Here is a 17955-nt window from a genome sequence, read left to right as displayed (position 1 = left end):
GTAATGGGCAGGCTTGGAAGTTTCTTTCCTGAATCTTTTCCTGGGGGAGTCCCTGAATCAGATTGGGAACTATTAGGTACTTTTTCAACAGATGAGGCACTTATTGCCTTATCTTGTTCTCTAAGCATGTTAACTAACAATTCCAAGGAAGGATTCTTCCCTACACTCAAACCTCTCTCTACACAGAGACTCCTTGCTCTTTTCCAGCTAAGGTTGTCATATGCAAGTTTGGACAGATCAACATTTTGGCCTGTGCCAGACATTTTTAGAGAGAGTTAAAGTGATAGAAAAAGAGAAAAAAGTTTTCAGAACTTTTTGGAAAGACAGAAAAAAACTTTTTAAACTTTTAAGAACTTTTTGAAAGTTTAGAATTACTTTTCAGCACTTAGAAAACAGTGAAAAGAGGAAATGCAAAACTTTTTAGCTATGTGTACACAAACTGAACTTGTTTTGTATATTTTTCTCTTATGAAAAGTACAATGACAAGAGTGGTAAGTAGTCTCAAAGCACTTATCCCACCGCTGCACAACCAATGTAGGAGGCTGGACTGGCTTGTAGTGAGTACCTAGGGGTACTTGCACCTTGCACCAGGCCCAGTTATCCCTTATTAGTGTATAGGGTGTCTAGCAGCTTAGGCTGATAGATAATGGTAGCTTAGCAGAGCAGCTTAGGCTGAACTAGGAGACGTGTGAAGCTACTACAGTACCACTAGTGTCACTTGCACAATATCATAAGAAAACACAATACACAGATATACTAAAAATAAAGGTACTTTATTTTTATGACAATATGCCAAAGTATCTCAGTGAGTACCCTCAGTATGAGGATAGCAATTATACACAAGTTATATGTACACAATAGCAAAAATATGCAGTATAGTCTTAGAAAACAGTGCAACAATGTATAGTTACAATAGGATGCAATGGGGAAACATAGGGATAGGGGCAACACAAACCATATACTCCAAAAGTGGAATGCGAACCACGAATGGACCCCAAACCTATGTGACCTTGTAGAGGGTCGCTGGGACTATTAGAAAATAGTGAGAGTTAGAAAAATAACCCTCCCCAAGACCCTGAAAAGTGAGTGCAAAGTGCACTAAAGTTCCCCTAAGGACAAAGAAGTCGTGTTAGAGGAATAATGCAGGAAAGACACAAACCAGCAATGCAACAACTGTGGATTTCCAATCTAGGGTACCTGTGGAACAAGGGGACCAAGTCCAAAAGTCACAAGCAAGTCGGAGATGGGCAAATGCCCAGGAAATGCCAGCTGCGGGTGCAAAGAAGCTTCTACTGGACATAAGAAGCTGAGGTTTCTGCAGGAACGAAAAGGGCTAGAGACTTCCCCTTTGCTGGACGGATCCCTCTCGCCGTGGAGAGTCGTGCAGAAGTGTTTTCCCGCCGAAAGAACGCCACCAAGCCTTGCTAGCTGCAAATCGTGCGGTTAGCGTTTTTGGACACTGCTGAGGTCCAGGAGGGACCAGGAGGTCGCAAATTGGACCAGCAGAGAGAGGGTACGTCGAGCAAGACAAGGAGCCCTCTCTAAAGCAGGTAGCCCCCGGAGAAGTGCCAGAAACAGGCACTACGAGGATGCGTGAAACGGTGCTTGCCGAAGTTGCACAAAGGAGTCCCACGTCGCCGGAGACCAACTTAGAAAGTCGTGCAATGCAGGTTAGAGTGCCGTGGACCCAGGCTTGGCTGTGCACAAAGGATTTCCGCCGGAAGTGCACAGGGGCCGGAGTAGCTGCAAAGTCGCGGTTCCCAGAAATGCAGCCCAGCGAGGTGAGGCAAGGACTTACCTCCACCAAACTTGGACTGAAGAGTCACTGGACTGTGGGGGTCACTTGGACAGAGTTGCTGGATTCGAGGGACCTCGCTCGTCGTGCTGAGAGGAGACCCAAGGGACCGGTAATGCAGCTTTTTGGTGCCTGCGGTTGCAGGCGGAAGATTCCGTCGACCCACGGGAGATTTCTTCGGAGCTTCTGGTGTAGAGAGGAGGCAGACTACCCCCACAGCATGCACAAGCAGGAAAACAGTCGAGAAGGCGGCAGGATCAGCGTTACAGAGTTGCAGTAGTCGTCTTTGCTACTATGTTGCAGGTTTGCAGGCTTCCAGCGCGGTCAGCAGTCGATTCCTTATCAGAAGGTGAAGAGAGAGATGCAGAGGAACTCGGATGAGCTCTTGCATTCGTTATCTGAAGTTTCCCCAGAGACAGAGACCCTAAATAGCCAGAAAAGAGGGTTTGGCTACCTAGGAGAGAGGATAGGCTACTAACACCTGAAGGAGCCTATCAGAAGGAGTCTCTGACGTCACCTGGTGGCACTGGCCACTCAGAGCAGTCCAGTGTGCCAGCAGCACCTCTGTTTCCAAGATGGCAGAGGTCTGGAGCACACTGGAGGAGCTCTGGACACCTCCCAGGGGAGGTGCAGGTCAGGGGAGTGGTCACTCCCCTTTCCTTTGTCCAGTTTCGCGCCAGAGCAGGGGCTAAGGGGTCCCTGAACCGGTGTAGACTGGCTTATGCAGAATTGGGCACATCTGTGCCCAAGAAAGCATTTCCAGAGGCTGGGGGAGGCTACTCCTCCCCTGCCTTCACACCATTTTCCAAAGGGAGAGGGTGTAACACCCTCTCTCAGAGGAAGTCCTTTGTTCTGCCATACTGGGACAAGCCTGGCTTGACCCCAGGGGGGCAGAAACCTGTCTGAGGGGTTGGCAGCAGCTGCAGTGAAACCCCAGGAAAGGCAATTTGGCAGTACCAGGGTCTGTGCTACAGACCACTGGGATCATGGAATTGTACCAACAATGCCAGGATGGCATAGAGGGGGCAATTCCATGATCTTAGACATGTTACATGGCCATATTCGGAGTTACCATTGTGAAGCTACATGTAGGTAGTGACCTATATGTAGTGCACGCGTGTAATGGTGTCCCCGCACTCACAAAGTCCGGGGAATTTGCCCTGAACAATGTGGGGGCACCTTGGCTAGTGCCAGGGTGCCCTCACACTAAGTAACTTTGCACCTAACCTTTACCAGGTAAAGGTTAGACATATAGGTGACTTATAAGTTACTTAAGTGCAGTGTAAAATGGCTGTGAAATAACGTGGACGTTATTTCACTCAGGCTGCAGTGGCAGGCCTGTGTAAGAATTGTCAGAGCTCCCTATGGGTGGCAAAAGAAATGCTGCAGCCCATAGGGATCTCCTGGAACCCCAATACCCTGGGTACCTCAGTACCATATACTAGGGAATTATAAGGGTGTTCCAGAAAGCCAATGTAAATTGGTAAAATTGGTCACTAGCCTGTTAGTGACAATTTGAAAGAAATGAGAGAGCATAACCACTGAGGTTCTGGTTAGCAGAGCCTCAGTGAGACAGTTAGGCACCACACAGGGAACACATACATATAGGCCACCAACTTATGAGCACTGGGGTCCTGACTAGCAGGGTCCCAGTGACACATAACAAACATACTGAAAACATAGGGTTTTCACTATGAGCACTGGGCCCTGGCTAGCAGGATCCCAGTGAGACAGTGAAAACACCCTGAAATACACTCACAAACAGGCCAAAAGTGGGGGTAACAAGGCTAGAAAGAGGCTACTTTCTCACAGGTGGGATGGGTTGTCGAGGTAGTTTTAGGGGCGGGCGTTGGGGTAGTTTGGGTTTTAGGTGCGGCAGTGGGGTCTGGGGTACATTTAGGTTTTAGGGGCAGGAGTGGGGGTAGTTTTAGAGGTGGGGTAGTTTAGGTTTTAGGGGCAGGAGTGGGGTTTGAGTTAGTTTTAGGTTTCAGGAGCGGGGATGGGGGGCTTTCAGTAATTTTAGTTTTGGGGGGTTCGGGTAGTTTTAGGGGTGGGGTGGGAGTCGCAGTACTTTTAGGTTTTAGAGGCAGGGTAGGGGTCAGGGTAGTTTGAGGGGTGGGGTGGGTGGTTGTGGTAGTTTAGGTTTTAGAGGAGGGGCGGGAGGTTGGGGTAGTTTTAGGTTTTAGGGGCGGGGTAGTTTTAGGGGTGGGGTTGGGGTAGTTTTGTGTGTTGGGGGGGGTGGGGGGTTTGGATAGTTTTAGGGGTTGGAATGGGGGTTGCAGTAGTTTTAGTGGCAGGGGTGGGGGTGGGGGTCACAGGGGTTGCATGCTGGAACCACGCATGCCGTTCCACGCACGCCTTTACCAGGAATGTCTTTACAATGAAAAATCGTTGTTAAGGCATTCTTGGTAAAGGCATTAGTGGTAACAACGCAGTTGTTGGGGGCATGGCCAACCAAGATGGCTGACAGGACGCATCTTTAGTGTGCTCCGCTGTCCCGATTTCATCTGCAGGGATTCTTGGTGCCAGACGGCAGTGCACCTGCCTGCAACGGAGCGCAGAGGCTCCCGAAGACATTGGTGGGCCTGTTCCTGTCTTTACGCCCCAGGTGGGGCTCACGGAATCCTGAGGCATGGGGTTGGGCCTGCCCGTGCACTCGCATCCGAAACACGATCGCTGGCCTCGTTGCGACCGTGTTTGAGGTTGCGGCTTTTTGCTGGCCCCCGAGTTGAGTAGCTGGCGTGTGCGGGGGGGCTTGTTCATGCTGTCCCCCCTTGGAGCCACCAGAGAGGGCATCCGGAATCAGGGCGTGCACTGGAGCTGCTTGCCCCACAACGTCCCCTGGGTGAACGGGGTCAGTGGGGACGCGCTCGGCCCCCCAGTTCTAGGCTTTCTGCGCATACATCATTCCCCTGCACCCACGGAGGACTGACTCTGTGGGACGCTGATCTGAGGGGCCGGGAGCGAAAGTGACTTGGAGCCGTGGCTGGGTCGTGAGCGAGTGGCCTGGGCTGGCTCACTTTTCTCCAGGGCCTGCTGGTGAACGGCGACTGGGGAGGCCGATCTGGGGCCCGACGGATGGTTTTCCTGCAGCGGTGGGGTGCTCGTTGTTCCGCTATTGGAGCGTGAGTGGAGGTCCAGAGGACTCTGACCTGGGATCCTATCTGCGGGGTGCACCCTTGACCCACGCTAAGCTGAAGTGGGCTGTGAGGGTGTCTGGGGGGCCAGTGCAGTGCACAATTGGGTTGAACAGTGGATCTGTACCCTGCTGGTGGTACCACATCCTGTTGTCCTACCTGGAGGTAAGATGGGGCAACATTTGCAGGCCACGCCGTCGTAGGGTAACACGATGGAACAATATACTACCTCTGCTCCTCTTCCACAGAGACAAACTCGCTTGAGGGGTCAGGAAGAGGCATTGGAGGAGCTGGCCACAGGGGGAGAGCCCACACATGCGGAGCTGTTGGCTGCCATACAGGGCTCCAGAGTAGCTCTGGAGGGGAAGATAGAGACTGTGGCTCTGGAGGTTATCCATCTGAGACCTGACCTTTGCAAGGTATCTGAAAAGGTCAAGGTGGCGGAGGGGTCTATTGTGGACTTGCAAGCAGAAGTGGGGACGCTGCACAAGCAGATGGCACAGATCACATCCTCTGTCGGAACATTAGGGGCAAGGCTGCAGGATTCAGAGGGCAGGTCTCGGTGGAACAACGTGCGTCTCCTTGGCTTCCCGGAACGGGCGGAAGGTTCCTCAGTGGAAAGCTTTATTGAACAATGGATCATAGATGTACTGCACCCGGAGGGGTTGTCCTGAGTGTTTGTTGTGGAGCGTGTTCATAGGGCGTTAGCTGCTTCTCCCCGGGCTGGGGCCCGCCGAGGGCCATCAAAGCGCACCTCGTGAGACCGATAGGGCTGTCTTCTAGAATCAGAAGATCTCCATCTTCCCAGACTATACAAGCAAAGTTCAGTCATCCCGGAAAGGATTTCTGGATGTGAAGGTCAAGCTTCGTGCCTTGAACATCATATACATGTTACTGTACCCGGCACGGCTGAAGGTGATCCCTGGAGGTAATACACAGTTCTTTGAGCATCCTGAGGATGTCTGGAGATGGCTGGAGATATGGGACAGGGATGGCCCGGGATCCTCTGGGAGGTCTGGAGGTGGTTCGGCTCGTACTTCTGGAGTGAATAGTGCGGACCGGAGGAGGCGTGAAGAGGCGCCGTCCCAGGTCTCTGCGCAGAGATTTATTCACTCTGACTCTCGTAGCAGAATTGAAATACAATACAATACTATGGCGGTGGTTGATCTAGGGCAGGCAGTGGTGCTGGCTGTCCCGTCGGACATGGAGGATGGGGATGCTGTCTGTTGATTCTTGAATATGTGAACCATTCCTGGGATACTACCTGTGTGGCTCGGTTGGGGTCCTCATTGATGGCCTGCATTCCACGCCTTGCTTGACTGATAGATATGAACCTCATTCAGAAGTTTTTTCAAGGGGCTTTATATGTCTGTCTACTATATGGTTGAGGGCATGAAATGTTGATCCTAGATGATGTCTGGTGGGGTGGAAGGCACAGCGTATGCTGGTGGGGACAGGGGGGTGTTCACTTCCACAGTTGTGGTAGGCTTTTTGGGTGTTGGGGTTTGGGCTGTTGTTCTGGCAGCATACGTATATATGGATTTACAGTATATTTTGAAAAGTATGTTTTACTGTTCATCCAGGTGGGTACTGGGGTTTGGGGGTGCAAGGTTTGCGCAAGTTCTCAATGGTTTGAAGTTTATTATGGCAGTGCATTGATGAGTTTGAGATGGGTGGATGGGATTGGTCTTGCCTTCTTCTTTTGGGCACGGGGTTGGAGGAGGGCTCCTAGTGGGAGGGGTGGATATGCAATCTTAACATGGGTCGACAGATTAATATACTGACATGGAATGTTAGGGGTTTGAGGAGCTACACCACCTGCTACAGAGTGCACTCCTACCTAAGACAACATAGGGTTCACATTGCGTGTCTGCAGGAAACTCACTTGACAGTAGAAGAATCGCCTGAGCTTGCCAAAAAGTGGCATGATCATGTGTTCTCTGCATCCTTTTCCTCCTATGCAAGGGGAGTGTTCCTCTGGATTGCCCTCGGGGTCCTGTTTACACACATCTACAGCAAAGCTGACGTGGAAGAGAGACATATACATTTACATGGCACCTTGGATGGAAGGCCTCTTACCATTCTAAATACTTACGAACCTAATATAGATGTTCCCTTATTTTATTTACACCATACCTGAACTGTTGGGGGAGCGGATGGCCTCCCCTCTGATATGGGCTGGAGATTATAATTGCATATTGGATGGTGAGGTAGATAGTTCTCCTCCTAAGTGGGGAACCAAGCCATTGATGATGAGATCTCTCACAGAGATTATGCATAATTTAGGACTCTGGGATGGATGGATTGATAGAACTGCATCCGAAGGTGAGGGAATTCACCTGTCATTCTAAGTCACACAATACATATAGCCAGTTAGATCGGTTCCTCTTGGGCGGACTGACTTGTTCACAGTTGTTGGCTGTCAAGCATTTATGGAGGTTCTTGTCTGATCGTACACCAGTGCTGATGCATGTGTTATGGAGTGCTGATGCTAATGTGTCTTGTGGGTGGCGTATGCCTCCCTTGTTTCTAATGGAGGTTGGCTGTCGTGAGAAAATGGTGGCAGCCCTTAAGGATTATTTGGATCTGAATTGGGGTACGACAAACTCAAGGGGCTTGGAATGGGATGCCATGAAGGTGGTTTTAAGGAGAGTGTGTATTGGCACAACATGTGGGGTGCACAAACAAATGGGACAGGAGTTCACAGGTTAGGAAAGTGAACTGGAGGTAGCACAGCATCAAACTCCGGTAAATCCGGAGGTTGAGCTGAAGCAGCTTCGGCTATTTAAGGTTTGCGACTGCTGGAATACACTGAATAAGGTCACCCTTAGATTGTATAGACAGCGTCTTCACAGGGAGGGTGACAAGGCTGGTAAACTGTTGGCATGGCTCCTTAAACAGGAGGTTGACTCTCCTCCCATCCTGCGTATTAGGAATGTGGAGGGGGTACAGGTCACTAACCGCAGGGACATTTTTTAGGTATTAGTAGAGCATTTGCAGGATGTGTCCAGGACCGGTCCTCCTGTCTCGGACATCACATTAGGTGAGTTTATGGGCCGGTTGAGACTTCCGTGTCTGGAGCCGGACTGTATGGAGAGCCTTGAGGCTGAGATAACAGGTGAAGAGGTGGGTGCAGCATTGGAGGCGTTGTCGAAGCCTAGGTCGCCTGGTGGAGATGGTTTCCGATTGAACTGTACCAAACATTTCCTCTTCTCCTGGGGAGAAGTTATTGGTGGTATTTGAGGCGGCTCGGGATCGGGGTACTCTCCCTGAGACCACGCAACATGGTGTTGTCTGTCTAATGCTTAAGCCTGGGGGGGGGCCCTGATGACCCTTCTTCATATCCCCCGCTCACTATACTTAATACGGATGTCAAGACACTGTGTAAAATTTTGACTACCCAACTGAGTGGAGTGATCCTGGGCCTGGTACATGAGGATCAATGCGGATTCATCCCCGGTCGTAGTACAACTTACAACTTACACCGTTTGGCACATGTTTTACAAGAAACAGGTGGGGCGGTAGACAAACTGGTTTTAGCATCATTAGATCTAGAGAAGGCTTTTGACACTGTGGAGTGGGAGTACTTATTGGCAATTCTGCAGGGATTGGGATTTGGTCCTCAATTCTGCACTTGGGTTTGTTTATTGTACACTGCTCCCACTGCACGTGTTCAGGTGAGAAGTGAGCTCTCGGATGTTTGGTCGATTCGTAGGGGTACTAGGCAGGGTTGCCCATTTTCACTGCTTCTATTTGCTCTAGTGGTAGAGCCGCTGGCGGTCTAGCTGCATGAGAAATTAGAGCCCTGGGGTGTTCAGGTGCGACAGAACAAACATGTTGTCTCCCTTTATGCTGATGATGCATTGCTGTACCTCAGAGAGCCGGGTGTCTCGGTCTCCCTGTTATTGCAGTTAATTGTAAGAATTTGGGGTTGTATCTGGGCTACGGGTAAACAGGAAGCAGTCACTGCTGTTTCCCTTGGGTTTGCTGTGTGATGTCCTGCCGGAGGGTCTCCCTGAAGTGGGTCTCCAGTGGGGGCTTGAAAGTTTCCGATATCTGGGCCTATGGGTTACACATTCAGTGACGGCACACCTGAAGCACAATGTGGAACAGGTGGTGAAAGGATTGGAGCGTTCTGTAGCGTTCTGGAATAAGCTGCGCCTATCTGTGATGGGAAGGGCAGTGGTGGCCAAGATGGCGTTCTTGCCACAGTGTTTTTACCTGGTTCAGAATTCTTTGGTTCCATTGACAGCTCAATTTTTTCGTCGTCTGGATAGCTTGTTGATCTCTTTGGTTTGGGCTGGCCGTTGTAGCAGGGTGGCGTTGTCTATGTTACAAAGGGTAATGGAAGATGGAGGTTGGCACTCCCTAATATTAAACTCTTATTATTATGTGGCGCATTTACAACGTGCTGCTAAGTGGATGACGCAGACGGATAATTGGGAGATGAGGCTGTTTGCTGGCATGTTGGGAGATGAGGCATTGGTGCATGTGTTAATGTCGGGTGGGAGGTCGGTGACTTCTGTCCCCTACCTGGTTAAAAATACAGCTGGGATTTGGGAATAGGCAGTTAAGAGAATATTACGGTGTACTCCCTTTTATAGAGAACTGAAAATCTGGAGTCTGGCCTCCTTTTGGAACATGGATACTTGCATGTCAATGGAGGCTTGGAGAATGGGTGGCTGCTTGGTGGCGGGTGATTTATATCCCAATGGTGAGTTTATTTCCTTTCAGGAGGCGCGAGATACATTTGGTTTGAGGGCTCGACAGTTCTTGCAATATGCCAAGATAGAGAGTGTGGCCCGGGAGTTCTGTTCTGGGTTCCCGGTGGCCCCTGTGGCGTCAAAGATGATGAATGGGTTGATTAAGTAGGGAGGGGATTCCCACCCGGTTACTCTGTTTCACAGAGTGCTGCGTGGGGACAGTGTGAGGGTGGAGTGTGTGGCGCGTAGGGCCTGGGATCAAGAGTTGGAGAACCCCTTGGAAGATGGGGACTGGAGTCTGGCACTGTCGCTTTTATGCACGGTTTCTTGTAATCATAGATTTAAGTTGTTGCACTTTAAGTTTGTTCATCGTGTGTACATTACGCCTGTTCGTCTTAATGAGATGGACCTGATGAGGGAGACAGGATGTCCTCAGTGTGGGGAGTAGGGTGCCTCCTTTATCCATTTGGCCTGGGCCTGTAGGGAGGTGCAGCAGTTTTGGTGGGTGGTGGTTGAGAAGCTGGAAGGGGTTACCGGTCTGGAAATTGAGGCGGCTCCATTGACTTGCCTACTGGGTACAATACAGAGACCATGGGGTAGATGCGTTCCATACAGATTTGCGCAGCTTGCATTGGTGTTGGCTAAGCGAAGGGTGGCTATGGGCTGGATGGGAACACGGAGCCCATCCCCTTCTCACTGGTCCTGTGATGTCTTGGAGTGCGGGGTGACTGAGGAACAAAACATGAAACTGACACGCAGGGAAGAAGGGGCACTGGAAGACATAACAGCCTGGAGTACCTTGTTGGAGTGCTTCGCGGGGACCCAAAATTCCAGCTCTGACTGGAGCTCGGATGTGGATCCTTGACTGAAGGTTGTTAGGCTAGGCATATAGCTGACGACCAATTGTGGTACTGGTGTATTGCTGTTATGATGAGGTATGAATGATTTGGTTCCATAGGAGGTCCTTACAGAAGAGGAGGAGGATGGGATACTGCTGGTCCCAGGGATATGATCCATGTTTTTGGTTACAGGTATCATCAACCTCCGCTCAGGAGAACATTGGACATTCTGATTTTGCGTATGACAATGCACAGCTTGTTTGGTTGAAAAAAAAAAAAACAGAGTTAAAAAAACAACGCAGTCATTGTTCCGACCGCGTTGTTCAGGCATGTGTGGTTCCAGCATGCTTTGTTCCAACATATATTCAGTCCAATTTACCTTTGGTGCCCTGTAATAGTATGGTGATAGTTTCAAAACAAAACACCAGATTTCTGGATTTTTAGGACACACGGAAGGCTTTTTAAGGTTTACCCTCAATATGTGTACATTAAAAACATCTGAACATGACCTTCCCCATATGACTGCTAAACTTATAGAAGGGTGGGAAGGTCTGAAAGTCTGCTGCGAACAGTTGAGGACCATCTGTTTTGGAGAATGACAATCTGTTTTGGTGTTATCAAAATATTAAGCTTTTTACTATATTGTCACAGAAGTAGGTGTGTGGTTAGAATATTAAGCCTATATATTCTCTCCTTGATGATATTGTGCAATCCAATATGTTACCAGTATTACAAATGAGTTATGTACTAACAAAGTAGGAGCATTTCATGCTATATCAAAAGCATTTTACACGTGCAAAATGCTTGTTTCCTAAACCCGACTTTGGTAAATATGTATATTACTTAACATACAGCTAGTTCTCTAGGATCTTGGCAGGCTTTATTGATATTACAACACAATTACAGTTTCACTTACATTTCTTAACTACTTTTTAATAATTTCCCATTATAACAACAAAGTAAAAAATATATTGAGATTGACCACAGCCAGTTGGTTGTTTTCAGTTAATGCTTGATGTGTTTTGCGGAGCAGCATATCATCAGCACCGAGATTGAGACTGGCATCCTGTGATATTCAATAATGGTAGTAATCACAGCAGAATTGACTTGTGTACAATGCTAGAGTCAATGAAACTCTTGCCTATACAAGTGCACAGCAAAGTTCAGAGGCTCAATGGTAATGCTAACACTAATGAATAAATCTACAATTCCTCATTTTTTATACAATTCATAAGTGTTATGAGAAGCACCATTCACTTGATAATGCGTAACAAATTATTTTCTATCTTGGAATTACATGGTCAGTCTCCATACTAACTTACAATCAATGTTTTTTTAGAACTAAAGGACAGTAAAATTAATCAGAGAATCCAAAATTAGGGTATGAAGATCCTCTGAATTGTAGGCCTAACCTTTTCTTGCAAAGTGTATGGACATGGAATGATGCGTATTTCTTCAAGATGTGTCTCACTTTCCTCTGACATGGTGCATTACCAGGACCTGCCAAGGACATTGGTGAGCCACGCATTACTGGTGGGATGGTGAGACCTTTGTTGATTCTCGTGTTGCGTGCCACTGAGAGAAAGTATTAGAAAATACATATTAGTCCACTTCATTGGTACCCATTTGTTGCAAGGCCACAGTTGCCTTTAATAATGCAGATTTATTAAAAAAAAAACACTGAGGATGGACACAATGATGATGGTCCTTGTTCAAGCTGTTTCCTTCCCTAACCTCTTTCCCAAACATGCATGAGTTTGGTGGGAGACTCCTACTGGATAATCATCTTACACTCAGAAAAGATTCACTATCCAAGCATTTTCCAGAGATCACAAGCATATGTCTCGCAGCAGATCAAATGCCTTTGTAGGTGTGATGGGAGCCACGATTGTGAATATAGATAAACTTGGATTGGTGATCAGAGGTGGTCTTTGATGTAGTACTTTGGGCTATTTTCAATATTTCTGGCAACGTTGAGAGACTAGTGGGATGTCTATCTTTTGGGGAGTGAACATACACCAATTTATAATGATAGTGATAAGGAAATAAAGGAGTGTTGATTTATGTAGTGTCTAACATATCCCTTTTGGCCACTTTATATAAATTTTGATAAACATAAGTTCACAGCTACATGTAATTAAGATTGGTGGTTTTGGGGTCAGTGATGCACAGGCAAGGGTTAAGACAGGAACATTTGGGTTTTTGTTGGGATGTGCAACACATTCCAGATTCTAACATTTCAAGGAGGATAAGTAAAGGCTGTAAAATGAAGAGGTAAAGAAAGGAATTGAAAGAATGAAAGGATGAATGGTGAAAGTAAGGAATGAATGTTGGAACAAGAAAGACTTAAAGCCAGAAGGATGAGTAAATGGATGCAAGGGCTGAGGATACGTAGATTGAACGGGTGAACAAATGGTCGAAGGATGATGGAGTGTTGGTTGAAACAATGGATGGGGAACTAACTAAGGAAGGGAAAGGTGGAAAGATGAATGAAGGGATGGATATGTGGGAACAAAGGTAGATACGTATAGAATGGCTAGATGGAAAATTGAATGGATGTGTGATAAAGGATGGATGTATGAAAACAGTGAAATAATGGATGGATGATAAAAGGATGAATGGATGGATGGATGATTTAATACGAAGAGGATTAGTAGGTGGATAGATGGAGCAGTGTCCAATAATAGTTGGGCTAAAGAATGAAAGTGTGAAAGAGAATGGATGGATGGATGAATGATGAATTTATTATGGAAGAAATGGTGAAAGGACATTTGGGTGAATTTATATATTGATCAATAGATTTATGCAAGGATGAATGAAAAGACGAGTGAAAGAATAGATGGAAGGGTGAAAGGATGGAAAAGTACATAAAAATGGTAGATGGATGAGAAAAAGGGTGAGAAGATAGTGTGGAAGTATCAAAGGATAGATGAACTAAAGGATAAATGTTTTGAGTTTATTCGGGTGATAAAGTAGAAGGATGGATGGATTGATCGAAGAATGTGTGGTAACTATAAAGTATGGATAGGTAGAAAGATAGAAGGGAAAAAGGATGGTTAGCAGGGTAGATTGGGTGTTGAATGGGTGAATTGATACATTGACCAAAGGAAAATTATTAAGAAAAAAGTAATCAATCAATCTGGTATTTGTAAAGTGCGGGTTCTCACCCGTGCGGGTATCCAGGAGCGGGTGTTCTCTCAAAGGCCAAGTTTTGAGCCCTTTCCTCAATTCGGTCAAAGTAGTGGAGGTCCAAGGGTGGAAGGCACTCTAGGCTTTGACGGCGAAGTGGGAGAAGGAGCGGCCTCCTGCACGGCAGCGGCCAGAGATATGTGTGAGGGCCAGTTGTGCGGAGTGGAGGATCCTGTGGGAGGATGCAGACTTCGGTTCAGGTATGTGGGCCCTGGTCATGGAGTGCTCTATAGATTGCCATCTCTTCCGGACTGGGAGCCAGTGTTGGTCTTTCAGGTGCTGGGAGATGTGGGTTCTCTTGGGCAGGTCGAGAATCAGTCTGGTGACCATGTTCTGTAGTGATTGGAGCCTTTGCATGAGTTGGGTGGTATAATTAAATAAGGGTGAAACAGATGAATAGATGGATGAAAGGCTGAAAGACTTTGGTCATGAGTGTAAAGTTGGATGTATGAATAATAAAGTGGGAGAAACAATAGATAGATGGCTAGAGTGCTTTATAGGTTAATTGGAAATGTTAATGGTTAGGTTAAAGAAAGAGGGAGTGAGTTGAAGAATAAAAAGATGGATGGATGAGGGAAGTGAGGAAGGCATTTTTCTGTAGATGTTAGTGTCATGAGCTGTATAGTGCAAAGTTTGTGGCATAATAATTTTCAGACTACCCAATTGCATCCACTCTGCAATTACTCCCTCGGCTGCAAAGGAAACTGAAATCTATATTGAAATATTTATGCCTAAACTACAATTCGATCGCCATCTTTAACATAGATTGCTCCTGTACGGCCTTCTCCACCTTCACTTTTAAATCCATAGGGCCTGATTCACAAACCTTTTGCTGTGGCGTACTCTTGTAGTGCTCATTAATCCCTCACTGAAGAATTGACTAAGCCAGGATTACTCCTGGTTTACTCCTGCAATTGATGATTCATTTATACTTTGGCAGACAATGTAATCTCCATTGGCCTGGTAGAGAACTTAATGTCTGCCAGCTACTCCGCCAGCCAAATTTAGAAATTACCACCAAACTTGAGGTCCTTTATAGGGTATTGATAGGTACTGCTCTCACAGCAGTTCCTGTCAATGATCTTTAAAACTTGGTGCACCTCTCTGTAAACATGACGGGCTCTGCACTAAACTGTTTTCTTTTTTTATTGTCAAAAAGAAAATCCCAAAGCAGTATTTTCTTTTTGATAGAAAACTCTCCGATGATGAGAGACGCATTTAACAGTTTTCCCTGCCCTCTATCCCCAGGGTTTTCGTGAGGGTGCCAGGCAGTGAAAACTGGCCTCTAATTCTGCCCAACTAAATTAGGTGGGTAGAATTAGAGGTCTGCCTCTGACAGCCCTTACTCTGCAGGACCCTCAGAGGGTTTTAATCACAGTGGAGACAAAGTACTCTAAGCCATGATTAAATCTAAGGTCAACATGCATCTACATTTTGCAGGTAGACCACAATCTTGTCAGTATAGATACTCTGTCACTGTTGTCATGGAGTACCCATACTGCCAAGATATAAATTGTGCCTCAAGTCTGGAGTACTACAATGGTAAGTCATATCTACCCGTACACCAATCATGAAAAATCTGGCACATAAGTCACAAATTTCCATGCCCCAAAGCAGCTCAGATCAGGCCTAGTCTACTCTATTTGGCCTGAGCCTTGCCCTACACATCAGTATAAAAATCTAGGAAAAATATGTTACATACACTTGGACTAAACAGACTTCCTAACCTTTGCTCCCTTCCAGTGCCACACCCTCTCCATCAAATAGGAAGCATTCCAGCTTTTTGTACCAAACAAAATAATCCAAATATAACATTCCCTGCTTTGGCAGGGGAAAAATGTAATGTTTTGATTTCTGTCTTGCGTTTCCTGGGAATATACATTTCTGTACAGTGCATATTCAGCCAGTGTAGCGTACTGAGCTAGAGATATAAGCTGCAAATATGTGATAACTATAACAATACACATGCTTGTCAGTTGTAAAAGTCAGGCAGGTCTAAACATTACAGTTTAAGACTTACTATCAATTTCTAAGAATATTTAATTTTTAAACACTGTTCACACTGTTACTGTTTTGTAGCAAACTATACTTTTCTGTCAACTATTGGAAAATGTATGCATAATGTATGTTACTATCCCTTAATGGCTGTCCTCATACATAGCCATGTTGCATTAAATTCTAACGAGGGGTATTTGTTTCCAGGTACCAAATAATCAGCAGAGTGACCTATCGAGACTGCACAGCAACTGGATGGAGCAACTCTGTCCCATTCTGTGAATGTAAGACATTTCCTCCCATTATAGTGAATGCATACAGTGAATCTTGGAAAAGGTGGTGGGGAAGTTCAGTGAAGGAAAGGATGTAATGTTTTGGTACTGAACCGCCCCTTCAATGGAACCAATGTTTTAACTTTTAGATCTTAATTCAGAGTTGATGACAATGTTATTTTTATTTAAATTTGTATTGGAAGTACAAAAGCCTCTGTTGAAAGAATCTTCTTAATGGAGAATTGCTCTGTGGAATGACTTTACCCTTAGGTACAGGGCCTGACCTTTTACCGTGCCCTACACACCTATTTCCTGTTGTAGAATCTACTGTATACAGCCTTGATCATGTGCTGCACCTACTGCATTTAGGTCATGGCCTATATCAATGGCCAGTCCTTGTTTTCCAAATCCACTGTGCATGATCTCTGACTGCACAGCAGGCACTAGGTGCAAGTATTTGGCCATATACATGCCCTGTGTTCAGATCTCTTAGGCCATGCACTGCAGTTTTTAGGCACAGGGCATGGCCTGCAGCCACACATTGTGCCCAGATCTTCTATCCCCAAACTCACTGTTTACAGGCATTGGTTGCTAGGCACAGGGTATCTCCTGAGCTGCATGCTGCACTCCGTCATTCCAGTCAACCTAGCTTGCAAAGGGGCCATTGGGCACACGTTACAGGTGTTGATCATGAAATGCATCCATTAATGATGCCACACAACTAAGGGCAGGCATCCCCACCAACAGGGAGTCCTTGAGTGATGTCTAGGCAGGTGGAAGTGGCTTTCATTCCCCAGTAAAAAAGGATTCATTTGGCTCCAAGCTTCACAATATCTACATCAGGTCTGCCGCAAAAGATGAAATAATGATTCACTTTCCCCTTTAAATTTAGGGTGAGTTGGCATTAATGTCCTTTCCTATAACCTTTGCATAAACTGAAGTGTCCACAAGATCTAGTAAGTACTGATTGTGTATCAGGCACATAATCCTTTGCCCTGCTGGACTGCGAGGACTGAAATATTGCTACTCAGGTCGACCATAGAAGAACACTTATGACTTTATATGTTTGCTCCTGTGTCATGAATCAGTCAAAATCATTCCAAAACATGTACACTTTTATCTCAAATAATTATACACATACACACATACACACTCAGACACACGCACACATACACATACACACACACACACAACACACACATATATCACCATGCACTGCTAGGTAGCCCCACATACTACATCAGTCATGACATCTTCCATGACATCATTGATAATCATCACTGCAACATTTGCAAGAAAATTATTGGGGAGAAAACTGTGCATGGTAAAGGCATGAGTTATAGTTTCTTTAGATAACTATAACTGCTCAATTTCTATGGTTTTATATGTGTAAAATCTGAGCCTAATTATAAGCCCCTATTACCTTTGATTTCTTAGTTACTAAGCTTTTTACATTCTATTTGAGATGTCATCAGTGACGTCACTGACTACATCATGAGTAATGCAATATATGAGGTCATAAGAAATGCATGGTGGTTAGCTTAAATAACTGTAACCGCTGAATTTCTATGGTTTTGTGTGTGTAAAATCTGAGCCTATAACTATAATGTCCCTCTAACCTTTCTTTTTTCAGTAATTGTCCAAAGTTTTTTAAAATTCTATTTCCTAACTTTAACGTCCCTGTTACTTTTGTTTTTTCAGTGAATGTCATTTATATATTTTTTTATATAAACTGTAGTACAACTTCACCCATGACTTCAATTTAGTAATATATATTTTCACATGTTTATAAATAAATATTTATTCTTACTATACACGTTAAAGTAACAATTAACTAATAAAGATAAGATAACCAATATAGTCATTTTCTTAATGCAATCTATCATCTTTTCAATAGCGCTTTATATCTGTGAACTGAAACGCTTGAATTGCTGTGGCAAGAGCGCTTTACATCTCTGAACTGAAGCGCTTGAATTGCCTTGCCTAGAGCGCTTTACCTCTGTGAACTGAAACTCTTGAATTGCT

General features: G+C 45.8%; 1 protein-coding gene across 1 annotated transcript in view; it reads left to right on the top strand.

Moving 5' to 3' along the window:
* LOC138293099 (complement factor H-like) overlaps positions 1-17955 on the top strand; it is a 639206-nt gene that overhangs the window by 93252 nt on the left and 527999 nt on the right. Inside the window, exon 4 of the mRNA XM_069232111.1 lies at positions 15866-15942. Within this exon, the coding sequence (XP_069088212.1) occupies positions 15866-15942 (77 nt within the window). The remainder of the gene's footprint in view (positions 1-15865; positions 15943-17955) is intronic.

Source organism: Pleurodeles waltl, chromosome 4_2, assembly GCF_031143425.1.
Source record: "Pleurodeles waltl isolate 20211129_DDA chromosome 4_2, aPleWal1.hap1.20221129, whole genome shotgun sequence".
NCBI lineage: Eukaryota > Metazoa > Chordata > Amphibia > Caudata > Salamandridae > Pleurodeles > Pleurodeles waltl.
Note: the sequence above shows the minus strand (reverse complement) of the source record. Positions and strands in the feature narration are given on the sequence as shown.